This window comes from Silurus aristotelis (assembly GCF_946808225.1).
Source record: "Silurus aristotelis genome assembly, chromosome: 11".
NCBI classification, from domain to species: domain Eukaryota; kingdom Metazoa; phylum Chordata; class Actinopteri; order Siluriformes; family Siluridae; genus Silurus; species Silurus aristotelis.
The window spans coordinates 11,432,709-11,450,956 of NC_139584.1; the positions used below are offsets into that span (position 1 = coordinate 11,432,709).

Consider the following 18,248-nt stretch of genomic DNA (forward strand, 5'->3'; position numbering starts at 1 on the left):
GTTCAAAGAATGACAAGAAGCTTCCCATTACGAAAAAAAAGAGGGCGAGAGAGAAATGCACATTCTCTCCGTTTCACAATCTCAACACGACCAAATTGAAACAAGTGGTCTAACTCCAGAACTGCACGTACTTGTGTATTTAAAAAAACAACAACGCATAAGTAGCCAGCAACAGAAAAACAAAATTAATCAGTTTAATGCACTGCACTAAAACACAAATGCATTTCCATTTAGAACCGAACCTTGTCTCAGCCCAAGTAATCAAAGAGCAATGTGAGCCATTACGATATTACCACTATTGTACTTGCTGTGCCAGTTCTGCTTTCTCCGACTGCAAAGCAAAATTCCCCTGTGTTGAATTAACACCTACAGTTTAGCAGCAGGAAAACCCGCAAGAGTTAATTCAATACTCGGGATTTTGCTCTGCAATTCGCTACAGAGGCGCACAAAATCCAACGCCAATAAAACACTTAAGCATGATATCCCAAAGTCTCCATGCTAGATAAAGCATCTCTCATGAAAAAGAGAGAACATTTTTTATAGTTTTATACTCTTACAGCCAGTTATTACTGCTTTTAGTTATCATTTGGTCTTTACTTACACTGCAAGGACAGTAAACTGATACAGATCCTAGGAGGAAAAATAAATCTTAATGGTAAACTCTGTGTCCCAAAGAACTTGTCACTACGGATACATAAACGGTTGCCCATCTTGCATATAACCTAGATTATACTTCTGTTCGTATAACATTGTGGTGACTGTAAAACAAACAAGTAAAAGCTTCATAATAGGAAAAACATCTCATTCTTGAGATCAAAAAGGCCCGAATATTTTGGCTTTAACGCAATGCGTTATACTGCTGAGCACCTTGACATGACTGTGAACAGTGAAGCATGGTGGTGGCAGCATAGTGCTGTGGGGATGCTTTAAGTCAGCAGGGAACTTCACAGGCCCAATGGGAAGATGGATGAAGCCAACTGCAGGGCAATCCTAGAAGAAATAAAGTCCCAGTTTGCAACAAAATTGAGACTGGTGCATCAGTGTGACAGAGATTCAACTTTATTGGCAATGGCACCCTAGAGCTGTGTAAAACCACGAACCTGAATGTTTTCCGAATGGTTAGGTGAAAGCCCAGACACGAATCTCATATCGAATCTGTTGTAAGACCTGAAGATTACTGTGAAATCTTCAAATTTTAAAGATTCTCATGTGCGCAGCTGATAGAGCCATATCCCAGTAGACTTGTAGTTGTAATTGCAGCCAAAGGTGGCTCAACCAAGTATTGACCCAGGAAGGTGAATACTTATTTTCTAAGTTTTATTTTTGGTGAATCAGCCTTTTGGTCACAATACATAGTTTCACCTTCAAATGTTAGATATGTGCCGTAAATAAAATGGTAAAACATGAAACATGGCAAAATATTTAAAAGTGCAGTACTTATGCAAGACACTATATATATATATATAGGTTCATGGAGCACTGAGAAAGTCAGAGCGTGACATTGTGCTATAAGAAACATTTCTCCTACCAACAGCTTAAGCAGTCAGCCAGAGCACTAGGAGCTCTCATGACTGACAGGACAATTACCGGAAGCTCCTTCTCTGATGCGCCGGAGACATGTGCAAATAGAATTGCACTATTTTTTGCATCAGGCGTTTACATGGAGGATTTGGTACAAAAGCAAAATTGCCAGCCAGCAGAGCAGTGTTCCTGCTGGAGCAACTCTTTCCTGGTGTGTGTATATTATTTCCTTCTGGTTTTGTTTTCTCATATAAAAATATCCTTGGTCAAGGTCAGCTACGACTACGTTGCGAGCTATTTTTTGCTACCGAGATTCGAGTCTAATTTACCTGTGACTTTTCCTTTGTTTCCCTTGTTGAGGAGAGGTACAAGAGCAGTCTAAGCCTGATAAGGTGGGACGGGGCACAGTTAATTGGACCCTGCAAGTTTAAATCTATAAATATCTTCAAATCAGAACAGCTGGTGGGGAAAGCGCTTATTAATTTTGACAGTACCTTCTTCTGAGAGGCACTTTTCTGTTTTTCAGGGAGGCAGGAATTATTCCAAACAGTCACTTAGTGAATGCAGATTCCTCTTGTATTATATTGCATCAAATTAATGCCATACCTTTTGTTGAAAACACAGGAAGTCCAAATGTTCCTGACTGCTAGTTTAGTTAAAAACATCCTATTTCATCAGTATGAGATGCTTTTTCTCTGCACTGTTCATAATTGTGTGCCAAAGTGCAGGCCATCCTCATAGGGCCCAGGTTGCCAGCAGCTCTGAGGCACCAAACACACACACACACACACACACACACACACACACACACACACACACACACACACTGCCTTTCTCATTTACTCCACAAGAGAAAGATGCTCAGCAATTCTTCGCTCTAGCAGGCTAACAAATAAAGCCCCACAGGGGGACCACATGCTGTCCCTTCTCTGAGTCTAAAAGGACATCACCTTGGAATAGGAAACAAAATAATCAGAACTCAAGTAAGTTAACAAAACAGCACTGTGTGAGATTGCTTCCAGTTTTGAATGTGAACACGGCAACAGCGTGAAGATTTCTTTCTCGAGAAATCTACAGCTTGATAGTTGGGAGCAATCTACTGAAAGAGGAACTACTTGCTAAACTACAATACCCTAATTCTGATTATAGCTGTCGAAAGTTTCTCTTTTATGAGGGGTAACAGTGCTTTTCGGAGATGGTGATAAAACTGTGAGTGACATGTTCGAAGGCAAGTTTGAACAAATAAAATATTACTTTCCAATGGGGCCAATGTCACAAAATGTCACAAAAAACGGATGTGGTCAAAGTGGTAGTCATAAATCATTTGAAAGTCATATTTTATTTGTTCAAATAATAATACTGAAGCAAAGAGAGGAAATTGTATTGCTCGTTAGTTGAGGTAGCGAGTCTGCCTTTGAACAAGTCACTTATCGTTTATTATACTTAGCTGCTTGGCTAAACTATTTGACCGTATCTAGCACTATATGAACAAAACTTTTGTACACCCAGCTATAAGAGTCGTATGTGCTTTTTAAACGTCCTATTCTACATTTTGCAGCCATCTGCTATTATAATAACCTCCACTCTTCTGGGAAATTGTTCCACCCGATTTGGATTGTGCTTGTGGGCATTTGTGCTCATTTAGCCACAAGGGTGTTAATGAAGTCAGATACTGATGTAGGTGAGGTGAGAAGGCCTGGGGTGCAGTCAGTGTTCCCAAAGGTTTTTAAAAGAGATGAGGTCAGAGCTCTATAGCAGGCCATTCAAGACCTTCTACTCCAAATGATGTAACCATATATTCGTTGAGTTTGCTTTGTGCATGGGTGCATTGTCATGCTGAACAAGTTTGGGTCTCCTAGTTCAAGTGAAGAGAAAATTTAATGTTTTAATCCAAGGACATCCTGTACAATTGTGTCTTCAATTTTGTAGTAACAGTTGGGGAAAGAACCACATGTTGGTGGAAAAGTCAGGTTCCCCAATATCTTTGTCTATATACTTTATATTGACTCATATGACTTTATATTCAATCATTTAAGCAATTCAACTGCTTGCTGTAACTCAGACTTCCTGTTGCGAAAGGAAATATGTCAACATATGGAATCAAATCACAGCTCTTGAGCCATTTCACAGGGACTTTAAGTTACGAGATGGCAATTAGTTTAAAAAAAAAAATCAAGTGGTCAAGTGGTTTTAGACAGGCTATACACTGAAATAAGCACCTCCATAAGCATCTTTCTTTCCTCCTACTTCCCCTCCCTGTATGAACTGAATGCTAAAAACCTGTCTGAGCACTTGAGAACCGCACTCCATCCACCCACTCAAGAGCGGTAAAGTCTTTGCTTCCATCCACTTAAATCGTGAAGAGCTCGATACGCCAGAGCAAGACCTCAGAACACCAACACCAGAAAGAATTATTCACCATCCTCTACCTAACAAACAGGAGAGTTTCTTAAACTATATACTTTGCGGGGCTGTCAGAGAAAAAAGATGTAGAGGAAAAACAAAGTGACAGATGAGTGTCAGAGGAACAGATCTGGAAAATACAAAATGCGAGTTAAAATCCAGGCTTCGTGGTACATGCATCTTTGAGCTCCAGTCAGCTGTCATAACCTGTGTCCTAACACCTGACATAAACACCCTTCTCCATCAACGCTAATTACCACCCTGCAGGACTGATCTGAGCTCACACGCACACACACATGCGCACACACACACACACACATATACTCAGCCAGCAGAAAGGATGAACTCTTTCTGCACATAGTGATAAAGGTTTTAAAGGTTTCCATTGGTGATTTTTTGACAGATAAATATAGCAAACGCAATCTTTCTCTCTCTCTCTCTGTCTTTCTCTCTTCCTTTATCCTCAAAGTGTCTATACAACCACCTCTGTCTTCAGTTTATCTGGTGTCCTGCATACAGGGCTAAACCAGAAATCTAAACCTCCTTGTGTATTGCTATATTTATTCCAGATCTGGGCTTGACAGACAGAGATTAGTACTTTTGAACCTGCCATGTTTTGTTGTCCTGATGGAAGCTGGATGGAGAAGAGAATGTAAAAAAAAAAAGACAGAAAAAAACGCTGGCTGCAACCCATACAAATAAAAAAAAATAAAAATACAGTGTGAGCAATGACTAAACGGCATCTTATCTCGGATTTGAGGAGTACCTGGGGAAGAAGAAATCACTCTAATATGATAGAAGCACAGTATGCAGATATGAAAATTCTCTGTGTGCTAGCATGAGCATGGGAAATGAGAAAAAAAAAACTAAAGCCCTTATTTTCCACAACTGCACTCAGCCGTTAATTATGGTGTTCGAACCTAAATTAAGGCTGAAATTCTCCTCAATATTTCCACTTGCAGTTCGTGGACTCTTAGAGATATTGTGACAGAAAGAGGGTCTTCATCTGCACTGATTATCGGCTTTATTACAGAAGAGCGTGACCACATTAACTCTTTCACGCCTTGGAATACTCACTCTGACCCCCAGTTCGCTTGTGTTTTACATACTTGTGTTTTCCAGTGACATAAGAGTTCTTCTCACTTTCAGCAATTATCAGCTGCAAGTCTGTGTGTGTATATGTGTGTGTATATGTGTGATCAGGATTAAATGTGCAAGGCCTTTTCTTAGCTGTAAAAAAAAAAAAAAAAAAAGGAATAAGCTCTTGTGTTGCTATGTGTAAGCCTCTCTATGAAATACCTATGTTCTTTGTTTTACCTGCTGAAGAACTGGAGTCTTGGCGTGTTACAGCAATTGAAAGTTCCAGCTGTGATTAGTAGGAGCTAATCAGCTGTTTGATTTATCACGGCAGCAGTTGCATATAAAGGTGGACTAGTTTGAAAGCCGCATGCCACAAAAAGACGTCTCAGGGTTGTTATATGGTTTTTTTGAAGCACAATCAAGCGGGCATTTTTTTTTTTTACTTTGAAACAGTTCCTAAAAAATTCACAACCTTCTACTATCAAAAAAAGGTATTTAAATTTCAGGGGTTTTAGAGTTAACATGACTATTTTACATGAATGGGATTAATCCAAACATGATAAAAATGAGTTACCTGTAAATAATGTTAACTTAGACTTAATATGTTCTTTATTTGGACAGTTTGGAAATAAAATGCTTGATGCTTCAATAAATAATATTTAGAGGGGGTGGAACGGAATGGAACGGTTCAAGTGTCAAGTTCAGAACAATTTCGGTACGGTTAGGGGAAGAAATGCAAAACAAAATTGCTTGCCGTTTTCCCTGCTCGAAACAATGCACTACAAATGGTATTTCCGGTACGAAGTGAATAGAATAGCCTTTATTTGTCACGCATACATTACAGCACAGTGAAATTTTGTTCTTTGCATATTCCAGCTTGCTCAGAACGCAAGGTCAGCCCCTGGAGCACGGAGGGTTAAGGGCCTTGCTAAAGGGCCCAAGCGTGGCAGCTTAATGATAGCAGGGCTTGAACCCCCGACCTTCCGATCAGTAACCTGGCGCCTTAACCACAAGAGCTACCACTCTCCCACTGGAGCTATGTGTAGTCACTGTGACACTGCTCTAACTCTATGCCCCTGGCATAGTTGTGTATGTATTCATATTTAATATTAATATAAAAAATGTGCTCAAAGTTTGAGGCAGAGAATAAAAAACTTGTTGTCCTCCACTTAATACATTACTGAAGGAACTCAGGTGTTAACTATGTTCCGCACATAACAAAGGATTGCATCCAAACTGAAAGCGCTGTGTACCGAACACTTGTACCGTTACACCCCTAGTATATAGAGTATTATTTTGCTACAGTTAGAGATATATATGCAAAGGAATCCAAAATGTTTTTATATCTATAACATCTAACCATTCACAGACAAAAAAATCAGCATAATAATTATCACATAAAACTATTAGTGTTTTTTCTTCAATCAATATTCTTTATCTGATTGCGTCAGTCTGAGCTGAGACATTTCCTGCACACCTGAAGGAACTGTGCTTGCCTGTGAAATGTCTATTGTTTTTTGTTTCTCCTGCCTAATTGTCATGTGCCGTTAGGCCGAGGCTGGGGCTGGGTGGAGGCAGACAGGCTGCTGTAGCAGACGCCTGCTGTGTGTCAGAGTGCCCTTCATCCACTCCTGACAGATGTCAAGGCTACTGTTGAGTGAGCGCGTTCTGTCACGTAACCCTTGTTTTGCATGCCACAAGTTACGCATTCCTCTATGTCCACCAGACTGGTATATACACACACACACACACACACACACACACACACACACACACACACACACACACACACACACACACACACACCCACACACACACAACTCTCCATCCATCAGTAGGTCGTCCTCACGTGCACACTCTTGAGAATCCATCAGTTCCCACCTATTACCCCTGACAGGCTTCACTTGCCCAAATGCCATGGTCCATGCAAATACATCCTGGCATCCCAGCATCGCATCTGAATGGTAAAATATCAGTCTGATCGGACAGGAATGTCTCTCTCTCTCTCTCTCTCTCTCTCTCTCTCTCTCTCTCTCTCTCTCTCTCTCTCTCTTTCTCTCTCTCTTTTTTGTGTGTTTGTGAGTGTGTGCGTACCTCAAACTTTCGTTCAAAGTTATCAGGAAGTGCACAAGCTACGGGTCATGACCAGGAAAGCAATTATCTCAGCATGCCAAGCCAGTGAGGGAAAACGTGTAATTTAGACAAAGGGCTCAAACCATATATGAAATATACACAGAGAAAATATATCTTATTATCCACTATTATTAAAGATTATATATAGAGAGTTTCTGGCAAGTCTGAAACTATGTTGTGCACACAATTTGTGGTGGAGTTTGTGATAGCAGCCCTTATTAGCACATAAATACTCACACAGCGTATGGAATCCAACCCTCGACACACACACACACAATACAACACAAAACATGAACCACAGAAAGCAGACAGTCTTAGCTGCACTCACACAGGATGAGGGGGAGAGGGGAAAATAGTGTCTGTGTGTGCTGTAGGTAATGACTGGTAAATGGTTGCCATGTTAGAGGTTTGTCCATATTTAGAACAAAGCTCAGTATCACTTCAATCTCTCCAATCATCAAGCACCTCTCTGTCTCTTCCGCTACCCAGTCACCATTGCCATGGAGACAAAACATCCACCACGGCAAAAAAAAAAAGAAAAAAAAAAAGCTCCTCCAGAACATCAGAAAATCAGAATTTGTATTGTATAGTTGAAGGGAAAAAAGGTCTACAAGTGGCATTAATGCAGCTGTGAAATTAAGGTGAAGGAATCCAAAAGAGTTTATAAGAGTCTATATATAGTACTGAGGATTTTTTTTTAAGTTTATGAGTTTTTAATTGAAGTAATTGTCCTAAGGTTAAATAAAAAAGGCTTGCTGATTCACCTGCAGTTATAAGAGCAAAGAAAAGCCAATCTGTTCTATAAAAAATGCTTGAAACAGTCTGACTTCCTTAAAAACTGCCTTGTACCGAAAATATGATGCAGGTTTGAATGCAAATCTAAATAATTTCATTACATTTTTCGTGAATGTTAGCCTTTTTATCAAAATCTATCAGTTTGGTAATATTCAAAAAATTCATAATTTATTATTAAGCCTTCTTCATTATCCTTACACTATTTAGAATAACGCATGTAAAAGTTCTTGAATGTTTGACATTGTTTAAAACGTACCATTTAGGTCGACTGGTAGACTTCACCACCGGAGCCATCCCATCTCGGTACAAGCTCTTGGTCTTACTGAAGTTCACAATGTTGAAGATTACCCTCTGAAATAAAAGAAAAGGAAAAAAAAAAATAACAGGTCCTTAGTAAATGAATCTGCAATTAACTTGAAATGACAAAATGGAAACACGTTTGATTAGAAATCTGATGTGAAAATAGATTTTTAATGAACACATATGAGACATACGAGGCATTTCGATTAAATCCAACTACGCTGTTATCACATTATTATTATGTGGTGTGATTTGAAGCTGAACAATGCGAATGCAAAGTGAGCAGTATGCAAGCAATGGGTTAAAACAACCGTTGTGAATTTAATAAGAAAGAGGTGGAAATGTGTATTATATACGGCTGTGTATGTGTATAATGGAGCAAAAACACATAAACTGCAAATCCTTCCTCAGAAGTTTATGTATGTATATGCTTTTACTGCATATTGTTAGAAAGAAAGAGTGTTTATGGCGTGTATGAGCCCAAGATAGGGATTTGCTAAAGTTATGCAGCAAAGCAAAGACGGCAACAACGTCCCAGTCGAGCACTGCAGAACAGATCTGTCCGTTTATATACAGACTTTCTGCTTTAGGTGACAGGAACAGTAAATAAGAGCAGAAAAAAAAATCTACACATCATGGAGGAAGCTGAGTTTTATACTCACTATAATGCAATATGCCATTTTCACATACCTACACAAGCAACCATTTCTGCAGTTTTCTTTATCCCACCGCTGTAAATTAGGATCAGGCAGAAAAGAAGGCAGAGGCCGAAATATATAAATAAGTAATGTAATAATGTAAGCAAGTCTATAATGCAGCTGAAAATGACTCTTCTTGATGGACCATGTTAAATTAATAACTAAGACCAGGTGGTGGAAGTTAACGGTGTGCAGATGAAATCCTATTACAGCCCCTATTCCTGTCAGATTCTCTCACTCTTTCTCTCTGTTCCTCCATACATTCCCCTCCCCATCTACGACTGTAGTCACAGAAGCAAGGGATTGTGGTTGGGCTGAATCGGGCTAGGCTAAAATGACATTTAACTGATGTTCACAGGCGAGGCAGGCTCCTGTAGCAGCTAGATAAGACCATTGCTGCTGGCATTTCAATTACACTTTTACTGCCCTGCACATCTGTCGCAAGCCTACTTTTACTGGTTTCTTCCACAGGCAAACACATCCTCATCCCCCAACTCTGCATCACTTTGCTCTTTCTTCTTCTTTTTTTTTTTTATCTTGTTTTTTTCCCCCTCTCTCTACAGGACAGCAGAGGATTGGGCCGCATTGCTAAACCATACCCCTGGGGTAAATGTGGGCCAGTCAGTTTGCGGTCAAGTAATATGAGTTGATGGTATGAGACTGTGTGTCCAAAAACAAAAAAAAAAAAACCCCATAAAACATTGACATTCTTTTGAAATCAACAACATCGTTGGATTATAAGGTCAGGGCTAATATGGTGTCACTTTTCGACTCCTTGAATGAAATACACACTCTCATGCATGAAAGATGACAAATCATTTAAAACGTTTCATTATCAATAGAAAGACAGCGGGCTTCCGGAGGTGCATGCTTGATTTTAAAGGTGACTCCTAATCCATTCCTAATGTCAAAGCTGATTTACAATCGGCGCTTCCTCGACGTGATTTTTCTTTTTTATACCAGTAACAAGGCTTGGCTACGCTGGAGCTGTCAGGAACAATACTCTTCCGTTGTCTGTCATAATTTTCCAGAAGTGCCTTCATTGGCACTAATAGGTGCGTTAGTATGAGGTAAGCACAAGGGTTGGTTTGTGGCGAGCTAATTTCATCTGCGCCTCATTAAGAGCTTTGTGCTGTGCGTGTGCGTGTATGTGAGATGCAGAGTTTATTCCACTCGCACACAACATACACACACACACACACACACACACACACACACTATCACTAGTGGACCCCTTGCTCTAGTTAAACCACTGAGTGATTTGGGCCTGGTTTTCCAGAGCTGAATGAGGATCATCTAAGGAGCCGCTCGTCCTGTAAATTTAATTACGGCATGAGCAGGAGGAGCGCATTACCATCCAGCCTGTCTGAGATGTCATTTCCATCAGGCTTGTCAAAGCTTCCACTCTCGTCATGAGAGTCAGCGTGGTAGGGAAACCACACCTGGGGCCTCTGCGCATACCAAAAACGCTCAATTGCTTGCAGTGAGAAGTCATAACTCACCGCAAATTAGCATGCGAGTCTGAAACACAATTTGTATTAACTTATGGAGGTGTGTGTGGACTGAGAAATGCAGATTTGTGAAGTAGAAAAATTGAGTAAGACCAAAAAAAAAAAATGACTAGGTGGGGAGTTTGAGACTCAGAGAATGCTTCAAGTTAATTGTGTTCAATGAAAGGAAAACAATTTCCTGTCTAGTCGAAGCTTGTATATCTTTTCTAATCAACACTGTTGCCATACTTTAGGAATTTGTGCAAAACATCAGTGGTTTGCGTTAGAATCCTATGTGCTATTATATAGTCCCCTTTTGCTCTTTTTAATAACCTCGATTCTTCTCTTCTGAGAAGATGTTCCACTAGATGTTGGAGTGTGCTTGTGTAGGTTTGTGATCATTCAGGCACAAGGGTGGTTGTAAAGGCAGGTACTGATGAAGGTGAGGGAAGGAGGCCTGGGGTGTTCAGTAGGGTTAAGGTCTGAGCTCTATAGCAGGCCACTCAAGATCTTTCCCTCCAACCCATGTGCACTATTTCTACATAGAGTTCACTTTGTGCACAGAGGCATTGTCATGCTATAACAGGATTGCCTCTCCTAGTTCGATTGAAAGGAACGTGTAATGCTCCACAGACATCCCTTACGATTGTGTGCCTCCAAGTTTGTGGCAACAGTCTGGGGAAGAACTACATACGGCTGGGAAATCTGTTTCGTCCCAATACATTTATACATTTGTTCCATTATCACTATACACAGTGGACGCAATGTAATCAATATTGTGTTGACAGGTAAAGTTTTCAAAGAATTAACAATCATGTCTAAAATTATGGCTGCAAATTATTGCCGATAAATTGCAGATCGCTTTGCACTTAATATTTGAATTTGACATATTTTTGCCCAAATTTTACTGCAAGACAGCAAAGCTAGATAGTGCTCCTAATATGGATGTCAAACAAGCATGCTCACAAATACACACATTTAATGTACATGTATGGTAGAGGTTTGACTGTAAGCACAATTCTTCCAAATCGGTTGCGCTATCTCCCCCTATATCCAGACTGTTTTGCGCCAGGTCATAATCAGGCACACATGTATTGAAGAAAGACCTAAACATGCTACATACAGCATGTGTCTGTGTGTAAGAGAGAGAGAGAGAGAGAGAGAGAGAGAGAGAGAGAGAGAGAGAGAGAGCAAGGAGGCGGATCCTGGACTGAAATGACTGAGGCAGGACTCCAGAACAGAAATAGCTAGATGTCAAACAGTGTTTGGGGGCAAATGGTGTCTTTTGATACTGATCGATCTGCAGTGGGACCTGCGCTCTGGAAAAAAAAAACACTGCCTAAAATATTTAACAGACTCCTCTAAAGGGAAAGGGGCATAAATAATATACTCTGACCTCCACAGTTAAAGAGAGGACAATGGGTATATCCTAGGCGTAATATATGTTTGAGTTTATATGCACATGAAAAAGTCTAGCATCTATATGAAGTATCTGTGGACAAAATATAAACGAATGTATGAAATTCTATTAATAACTGAAATAATACGACTGCAAAAGTTATTGTTGATTGAATGTGGTCTTCTATTAAGTAGACATATTATAATAAATACAATAAAACTTAATAATTAAGATTTGATTATTGTAATGTTTATGTATTATTGGCCTTAAGTGTATTTCCCAAAACATACATTTCAGCATGATATATTGTGGTAAGAAGACATAGTGTTAGATGGTTGAAGTGGAAGATCTCAAGGCCTAACCTCAACCTCACTAAACACCTTTTTGAGATGAGCTGGAATGCTGACTTTGCACCAGGCCTCCTCAGCTGTCATCACTGGCTGACCTCGCTAATTCTCTTGTGGCCGAATCCTTTAAAATCTCATGTAAAGACGAAAATGCTACCTATATGTAATAAATATGGTTACTATCGTGTTTATTACTTATGTAACCATTAAACTTTAATAGACACTATGATTAATACTACGTACGACAGTAACATGTTACAACAATGTAGTTTATTTTAATAGCTATAATATCACAAAATAAACTGGTAACACTGTAGTGAATTTGTATAAGGGAGGCTGAGTGCAGGGTGAAATGTGATAATACCCAAATAACATATACTGACCTCCATAATTATTGGAACGACCATAAAAAGCCAGTTCTATTGTTTTAGCCATACCCAGAATCTATTTTATTTTGAGATCAAATGATGAATATGACATGATGGATCATAATTTCTACTTTCAATTCTTGATTTGAATTTGTTGAACAACTTAGAACATGGCCTCTTTGATATCAACAAACTGCTATATTTTATTCTTCTTTTTTGACTCGTTTTTCCAGCCTTTTTCAGCTTTAGTTTGTTTTGCACGGATTCTCCCTTCAGTCTCCTCCTCAGCAGGTAAAATACATGCTAATCTTGATTTTGCTATTCTGCTACCATCTTGAGTTACAATGAAGCAGTTATGCAAACCCATGGCAAGACACTGTCTACATTGAGCTTGACAGATGAAATGGTGTGATGTGTTTTAGATCAGAGGAAAGATCTTCACATGTTGGATGTTCTATCATTTCAGTAGAGGTTAATCTTGGTTTATAACATTATTGGTGGCCTTCTGATTGTTATTGATGATGATTGGTTTACATCTCAGGGTATGAACTCTATATTTCTGCTATTAAAATTTTCTAATTTTGGATGGTGAGCTCTTCACCCATGCCCTGTCGTGGCTGTTAGTGATGCCATTGGATGTTGTTTTGGGGTTTTGTCTTCCCAACTTTCGCAATGTTTCTGTTATTAACTTCTGTTGTTTTCTTTGGCCAACCTGATCAATATCTGGTTGTTAGTACAGCAGTGGTTTCTTTCTTTTTTCCGGCCATTCCACATTGTTGTAGTGGCTATGCACAATGTTTGTGTAATGGTACTGACTGATCTCCCATGATTTCTTAACTACAAAATGGCTTGCTGTTCTTCAACAAACAGCTCTCTGGTCCTCATGTCGGTTTACCTGTTTTAACAACAAATGTAGCTCAAGCAGGATGTACCTGTTCTATTAGGACACACCTTAACAACAAGAACACATCTGTTCAGATGTTCTAATGCTCCAGTCTTTCAAACACTTGAGTTATAAGCAAGTTCAAACTAATGCTGTGTTCTAAGACATCAACATGTAATATCAAGAAATGACAGCTGAAACTCTCGATTGCTTCAGTTTTGATCTCCATCCAAATGCCTATAGTGTGTAGCAAAAACAAACGCATTGGCCTTGCAGTCCCAATACTTTTGGAAGAGAATGTATATTTTACAATGTGTGTTATAAAGCGCCCAGATGGCAGTGTGATGTGTGACCTCTGGGTAAACTGGGCCTGACACATGCATACTGGTGAAAGTGACGAGCCAGAAAGTAGGCATGATGCCATGGCTTATCACACTCTTTCTCTCTCTTTCTCTCTGTCTGTCTCTCCCTCTCTGATTTTAAATCTGGCACAGCTATGTATAGGCTGCCAATGTCAGATGTTGCTTTGAGACAATGACGAAGGTTAAGACCTCTAGTTAGCCACCCACCCACCGACCCACACACACACACACACACACACACACACACACACACACAAACACACGCATATGCACATTAATACACACTCACAACGATTACCTGTCCTCAAAACAAACCGGCCTCAAAAAAACCAAAAAAACAATTAGTCCCATGTTACACATTCAGAAACAGTTACGTTTTAGACAGTTACGTTACTGACTACTGATCAGCAGGCGCCCTGCTGAGCACTGTTTAAATGTCAGAATTTAATTTCCTCTTATTCAAAAGGCTGCGTGAGGGAGATCAGATAGCGGCAGGTTGTGACAGTCTTTTTAAGACAGAAAAACCAGGGACCTTTTGTTTGCGGAGGCATCCGCTAGCCTTTTGTACAGGAATCTTTTATTCCCGCCGAAGATCCAGGAAGTGAGTGCTTTCGGCTTGTTTGCTGAAAGGCAATCTATTGCGGCATTGTGCAGGAGCAAGGCACAACTTGCACCAGTTTAATTAGGCCTTTGCCCATCCACTGAGTGACAGGCCGACAAAATGCAGCAGGCACGATGCGAGAGGTCATACTCGGTGAGACAATGATGTCTGCAGAGTCACAAAAGCGGTCCATTAACCTACAGAACACTGTGCGCAGCCATTCTAATAAAACTGGTCTTTAAAAACTTTGCGTGTGAGCATGAATTCAAATTCTTCATCTTTATACTTCTTGCTCTAATGATAATGATACTACTTTATTGGTCTGATATTTATCCGCCTCTATTCTTTGCACTTCTACAATTTCAATGGACTCACTTCTCACAGCTCCAGCCACATTAAGCATACACTCAGAGCTGTATACCAGTCTTGGATGTTGAAGTGTGATGCTCTCTCTCTATTAGTGCGGCAAGAGAGAAAAATTAATAACGGAAAAACCCATCTCTATTCCTCTTACTCACAAAACCAGAAGAGTTCATTTGCTCAGCCGCCTCGTCTCTCTTACTTTCTGTTTCTCCGTCACTCTGTTTGATCTCTCTTACACATTATGTATCTCCCCCCCAACCCCCATCTCTCACCCAGGGTCTCCTGTCAGGCTGCAGGGAAGAGGTGGAATTGTCAGAAGTGATGGATGACTATCAACCTTCTGCTGTCTCCCACTCCGCTCCTCTGAGATTTACACAGCCACCGACTACCAGGCATGAAAACCAATCTCTCTTTATATTCCTCGTGCCCGCTCGCTGCCTTTTTCTCTCTCTGCTATCTCTCCATCTATTTTCCATGCTGCCTTCTTCCCTCTTCTATTATCTTAAGCTTTTTCTTTTTTTTTTTTTTTTTTGTCCACCAGCGAAGGACTTGGAGAACATCGTATATCTATGCACCCAATCAACTGCGCCTGTTCCTTCCGTGGTTCTGCCGAACAGCCAGAGACATGCTTCGGATGTGGTTATAAATTGTGTGCTTCTATGACGAGCCTGCTATCTCTCCTGGCGCTCCATTCCCCCGGCATGCTGCAACCCGGCGTCTGCGCATCTAAACGTTGTAATTATAACACCAGAAAAGGTGCCACTGTGGGTAATTGTGCTCTCAAAATAGTAATTGCTTTATTATCATGACTATTTTGGTGAGCGTAATGATCGTTAGAAGGCATTATGTTAATGCAATTAAGCTGTTGCGTTATTGCTCTACCCCTTTCTAATTGGGGCTATCTTACAGGGCACATTCCTTAAATACACTCTCTGATAGATTTAAACTGTGCTTCGAGAGCAAGGAATCAAGAAGAAGGGGATGAGATCAGAGATATACGAAACACAAACACATAAATAACAGCACAAAATGCTTATTGCACCCTTCCTATGTCACTGTGAAATTGCTACAGAAATATAAGTGATGACAGAAGCCTGGACCCCCAGATTCCCTAAAGTGCCCTCAACTGATGTATTCAGTTCAAAGGCATGTTAAAGTTAATAAAATTGCAAAACAAAATATGACTTTTGTTTGATTTGCTGTTGATCTGAAAAAAGCAGGGGGGAAAAATTAACAGCTTTTGTGCTCCTGAACTGCCTGTTGCTCACATTTAACCGGGCTTAATCAGACACATTTGAGCTTTTCCTTCATAATGCAGAGCTATTAAATCCTAATGGACTCTGCTAGAGAAAACTAAAATTCTTTGAGATTTTATTTTGTGTATTTATTCATTTACTGGGTGTTACTAGTCTAAAGTCAGCTGGGAAATAATAATCACGATTACCAACCAGGCTGCAGAGCAAATTTAGACTTGAACGAGAGATGAACACCATCACTGGGACAAAATGCACTCTCGATCTTTTTTCTGTTTCGTTTTGTACACACCGAGGTGCTGAGATGCTCTGCCTAAATGCTTTCCAGGGTTATTTTTAAACTGCTCTCTCTTATGAGCCCTTTCCCTGTCAGACTGGTATATAGGAAGGAGAAAGAGAGCGTGAGAGCGTGAGAGCGAGAGAGAGAGAGAGAGAGAGAGAGAGAGAGAGAGAGAGAGAGAGAGAGAGAGAGAGTGGGAGAGCGAGAGAGGGAGGGAAAAAAAGTCTGGCAGTTTGAAGTCTCCAAACACAGCCAAAAAATCCTCTTTTGACCTCTGGGTGACACATTGTGATCACTTGCTAGCTTGGTTCTGACACCGTTCCAGCTCCCTCCTGCCCTCTGAACCTCATCTTTGATCTCTGAAGCAAACTTCCAAAACTTCAAATCCCAGCATCCACTGGGCCGAGCATCAAGCAGAGGATATTAGGTCAATCTGGAATATATAAATTTTTATATATATATATATATATATATATATATATATATATATATATATAAAACTCAACACAAATGTACTTTAAGATGAAAATGCAAGAATCAATATGTTACTCTGCTTCCCACCAATCTGTGATAATTACAATACAGCCCCCAAGCTATAAGCTGTCAAGACGCCAAATCTCGCCACAGGCCTGAGAATGAGTCACAGAGAGATAAATAATGCAGCAGTGAGTGTGTTTGTGTGTAGGATGTGGGCAAGTCAAAGCAGGACAGGGCTATAAATATGCCTCTCTAAGACAGTTCAAACTGCTACAACTGCCAGGTGATCTCACATCCTCTTACAGTGCACTGAAATATGCAGATTTCAAGGAGAAATGGAAATTAATTACGAAACGAATATATGCTGTGCTTAAAGTATGTCTGTAGTTTTGTGTGCGATTGCAGGGATTTCCTGTGATCCCAGGCACTACCGCTTTTCACCTTGTCTATTGTGAAGCAGAAGATGATAGATCTGGCCTTCTGTCCTGCCTCTGTTGGCCCATCAACACCAGTTGAAATGAGAAAATTGAAGTGGGCAGACGTTATTGCTTTGCACGAGCGCAGGTGGGTGGAGTGATGCAGGAAGGGAAGGAGAATGTGGGGGAGGTTAATAATGATACACCACTGTTACTCAAACCCATTTCTTCCTCTCTTTCTCTCCCAATCTCTATCGCTCTCTGCATAAACACATGCTTCCATGACCCTAAAAGACAAACAGGTGAACACATGGGAAAAACAGAAACAGAAGGGAAAAAAATACCTAGTCTGAATCCAGAGTGTCCACAGTAGACTTTACAGGCCTGACAGTGCGGCGTAGGCAGGATGTGATGTCATAGGTCATTGTTTGTAATTAGGAGGGTTCTTGGCGATTCAGTAACCCAGTAACCCTTCAGTGAAACCTTGCAGGAGAAATGCTGACGCTGCTTACTGCTCTAGAATATCAATCTGCTGGATGAACCATATTAATTAACTGGCACTTAGCAGGCTGTCCTCTTTCCTCTTCCCTCTATGTTTGGTATCTTATTCCCTTTCTGCCAGCTACAGCATTTGTGTGTGGGCATTTGTGTGTGTGTGTTTGTGTGTGTGTGTGTGTGTGTGTGTGTGTGTGTGTGTGTGTGTGTGTGTGTGTGTGTACATGGCATAGGCTTTGCCCAATCTGCTGTTATTTTTGGGAATGTTGGCTTTTGAGGGAGATGATATAAAACCTGGGATAAGTGGTAAAGGAGAAAGAGGGAGGCAAAGGAACTATCCAACAGTCACTACTCTAATTTCCTGCCTTAACCATGTAACCCACTTGATTATGAAGCTGTTTTGTGAGGAATATCCCACGACACAAGGTGACGAGATATGGCCCAGATGTGAAGCTGATTATTTTTATATAACCGTACAATTGTATAGTTTATACAAAATATTTATTCATAAACTTCACATATATTTTAATGGTTATAGTTCAATTTAATGTAGTGGAACATCCATGAAAAACATTTGTTCCTGT

At 40.2% G+C, this 18,248-nt stretch overlaps 1 protein-coding gene across 1 annotated transcript in view; it reads right to left on the reverse strand.

Moving 5' to 3' along the window:
• Positions 1–18,248, reverse strand: part of agbl4 (AGBL carboxypeptidase 4) — a 320,509-nt gene that overhangs the window by 188,113 nt on the left and 114,148 nt on the right. Inside the window, exon 4 of the mRNA XM_083555525.1 lies at positions 8,189–8,283. Within this exon, the coding sequence (XP_083411651.1) occupies positions 8,189–8,283 (95 nt within the window). The remainder of the gene's footprint in view (positions 1–8,188; positions 8,284–18,248) is intronic.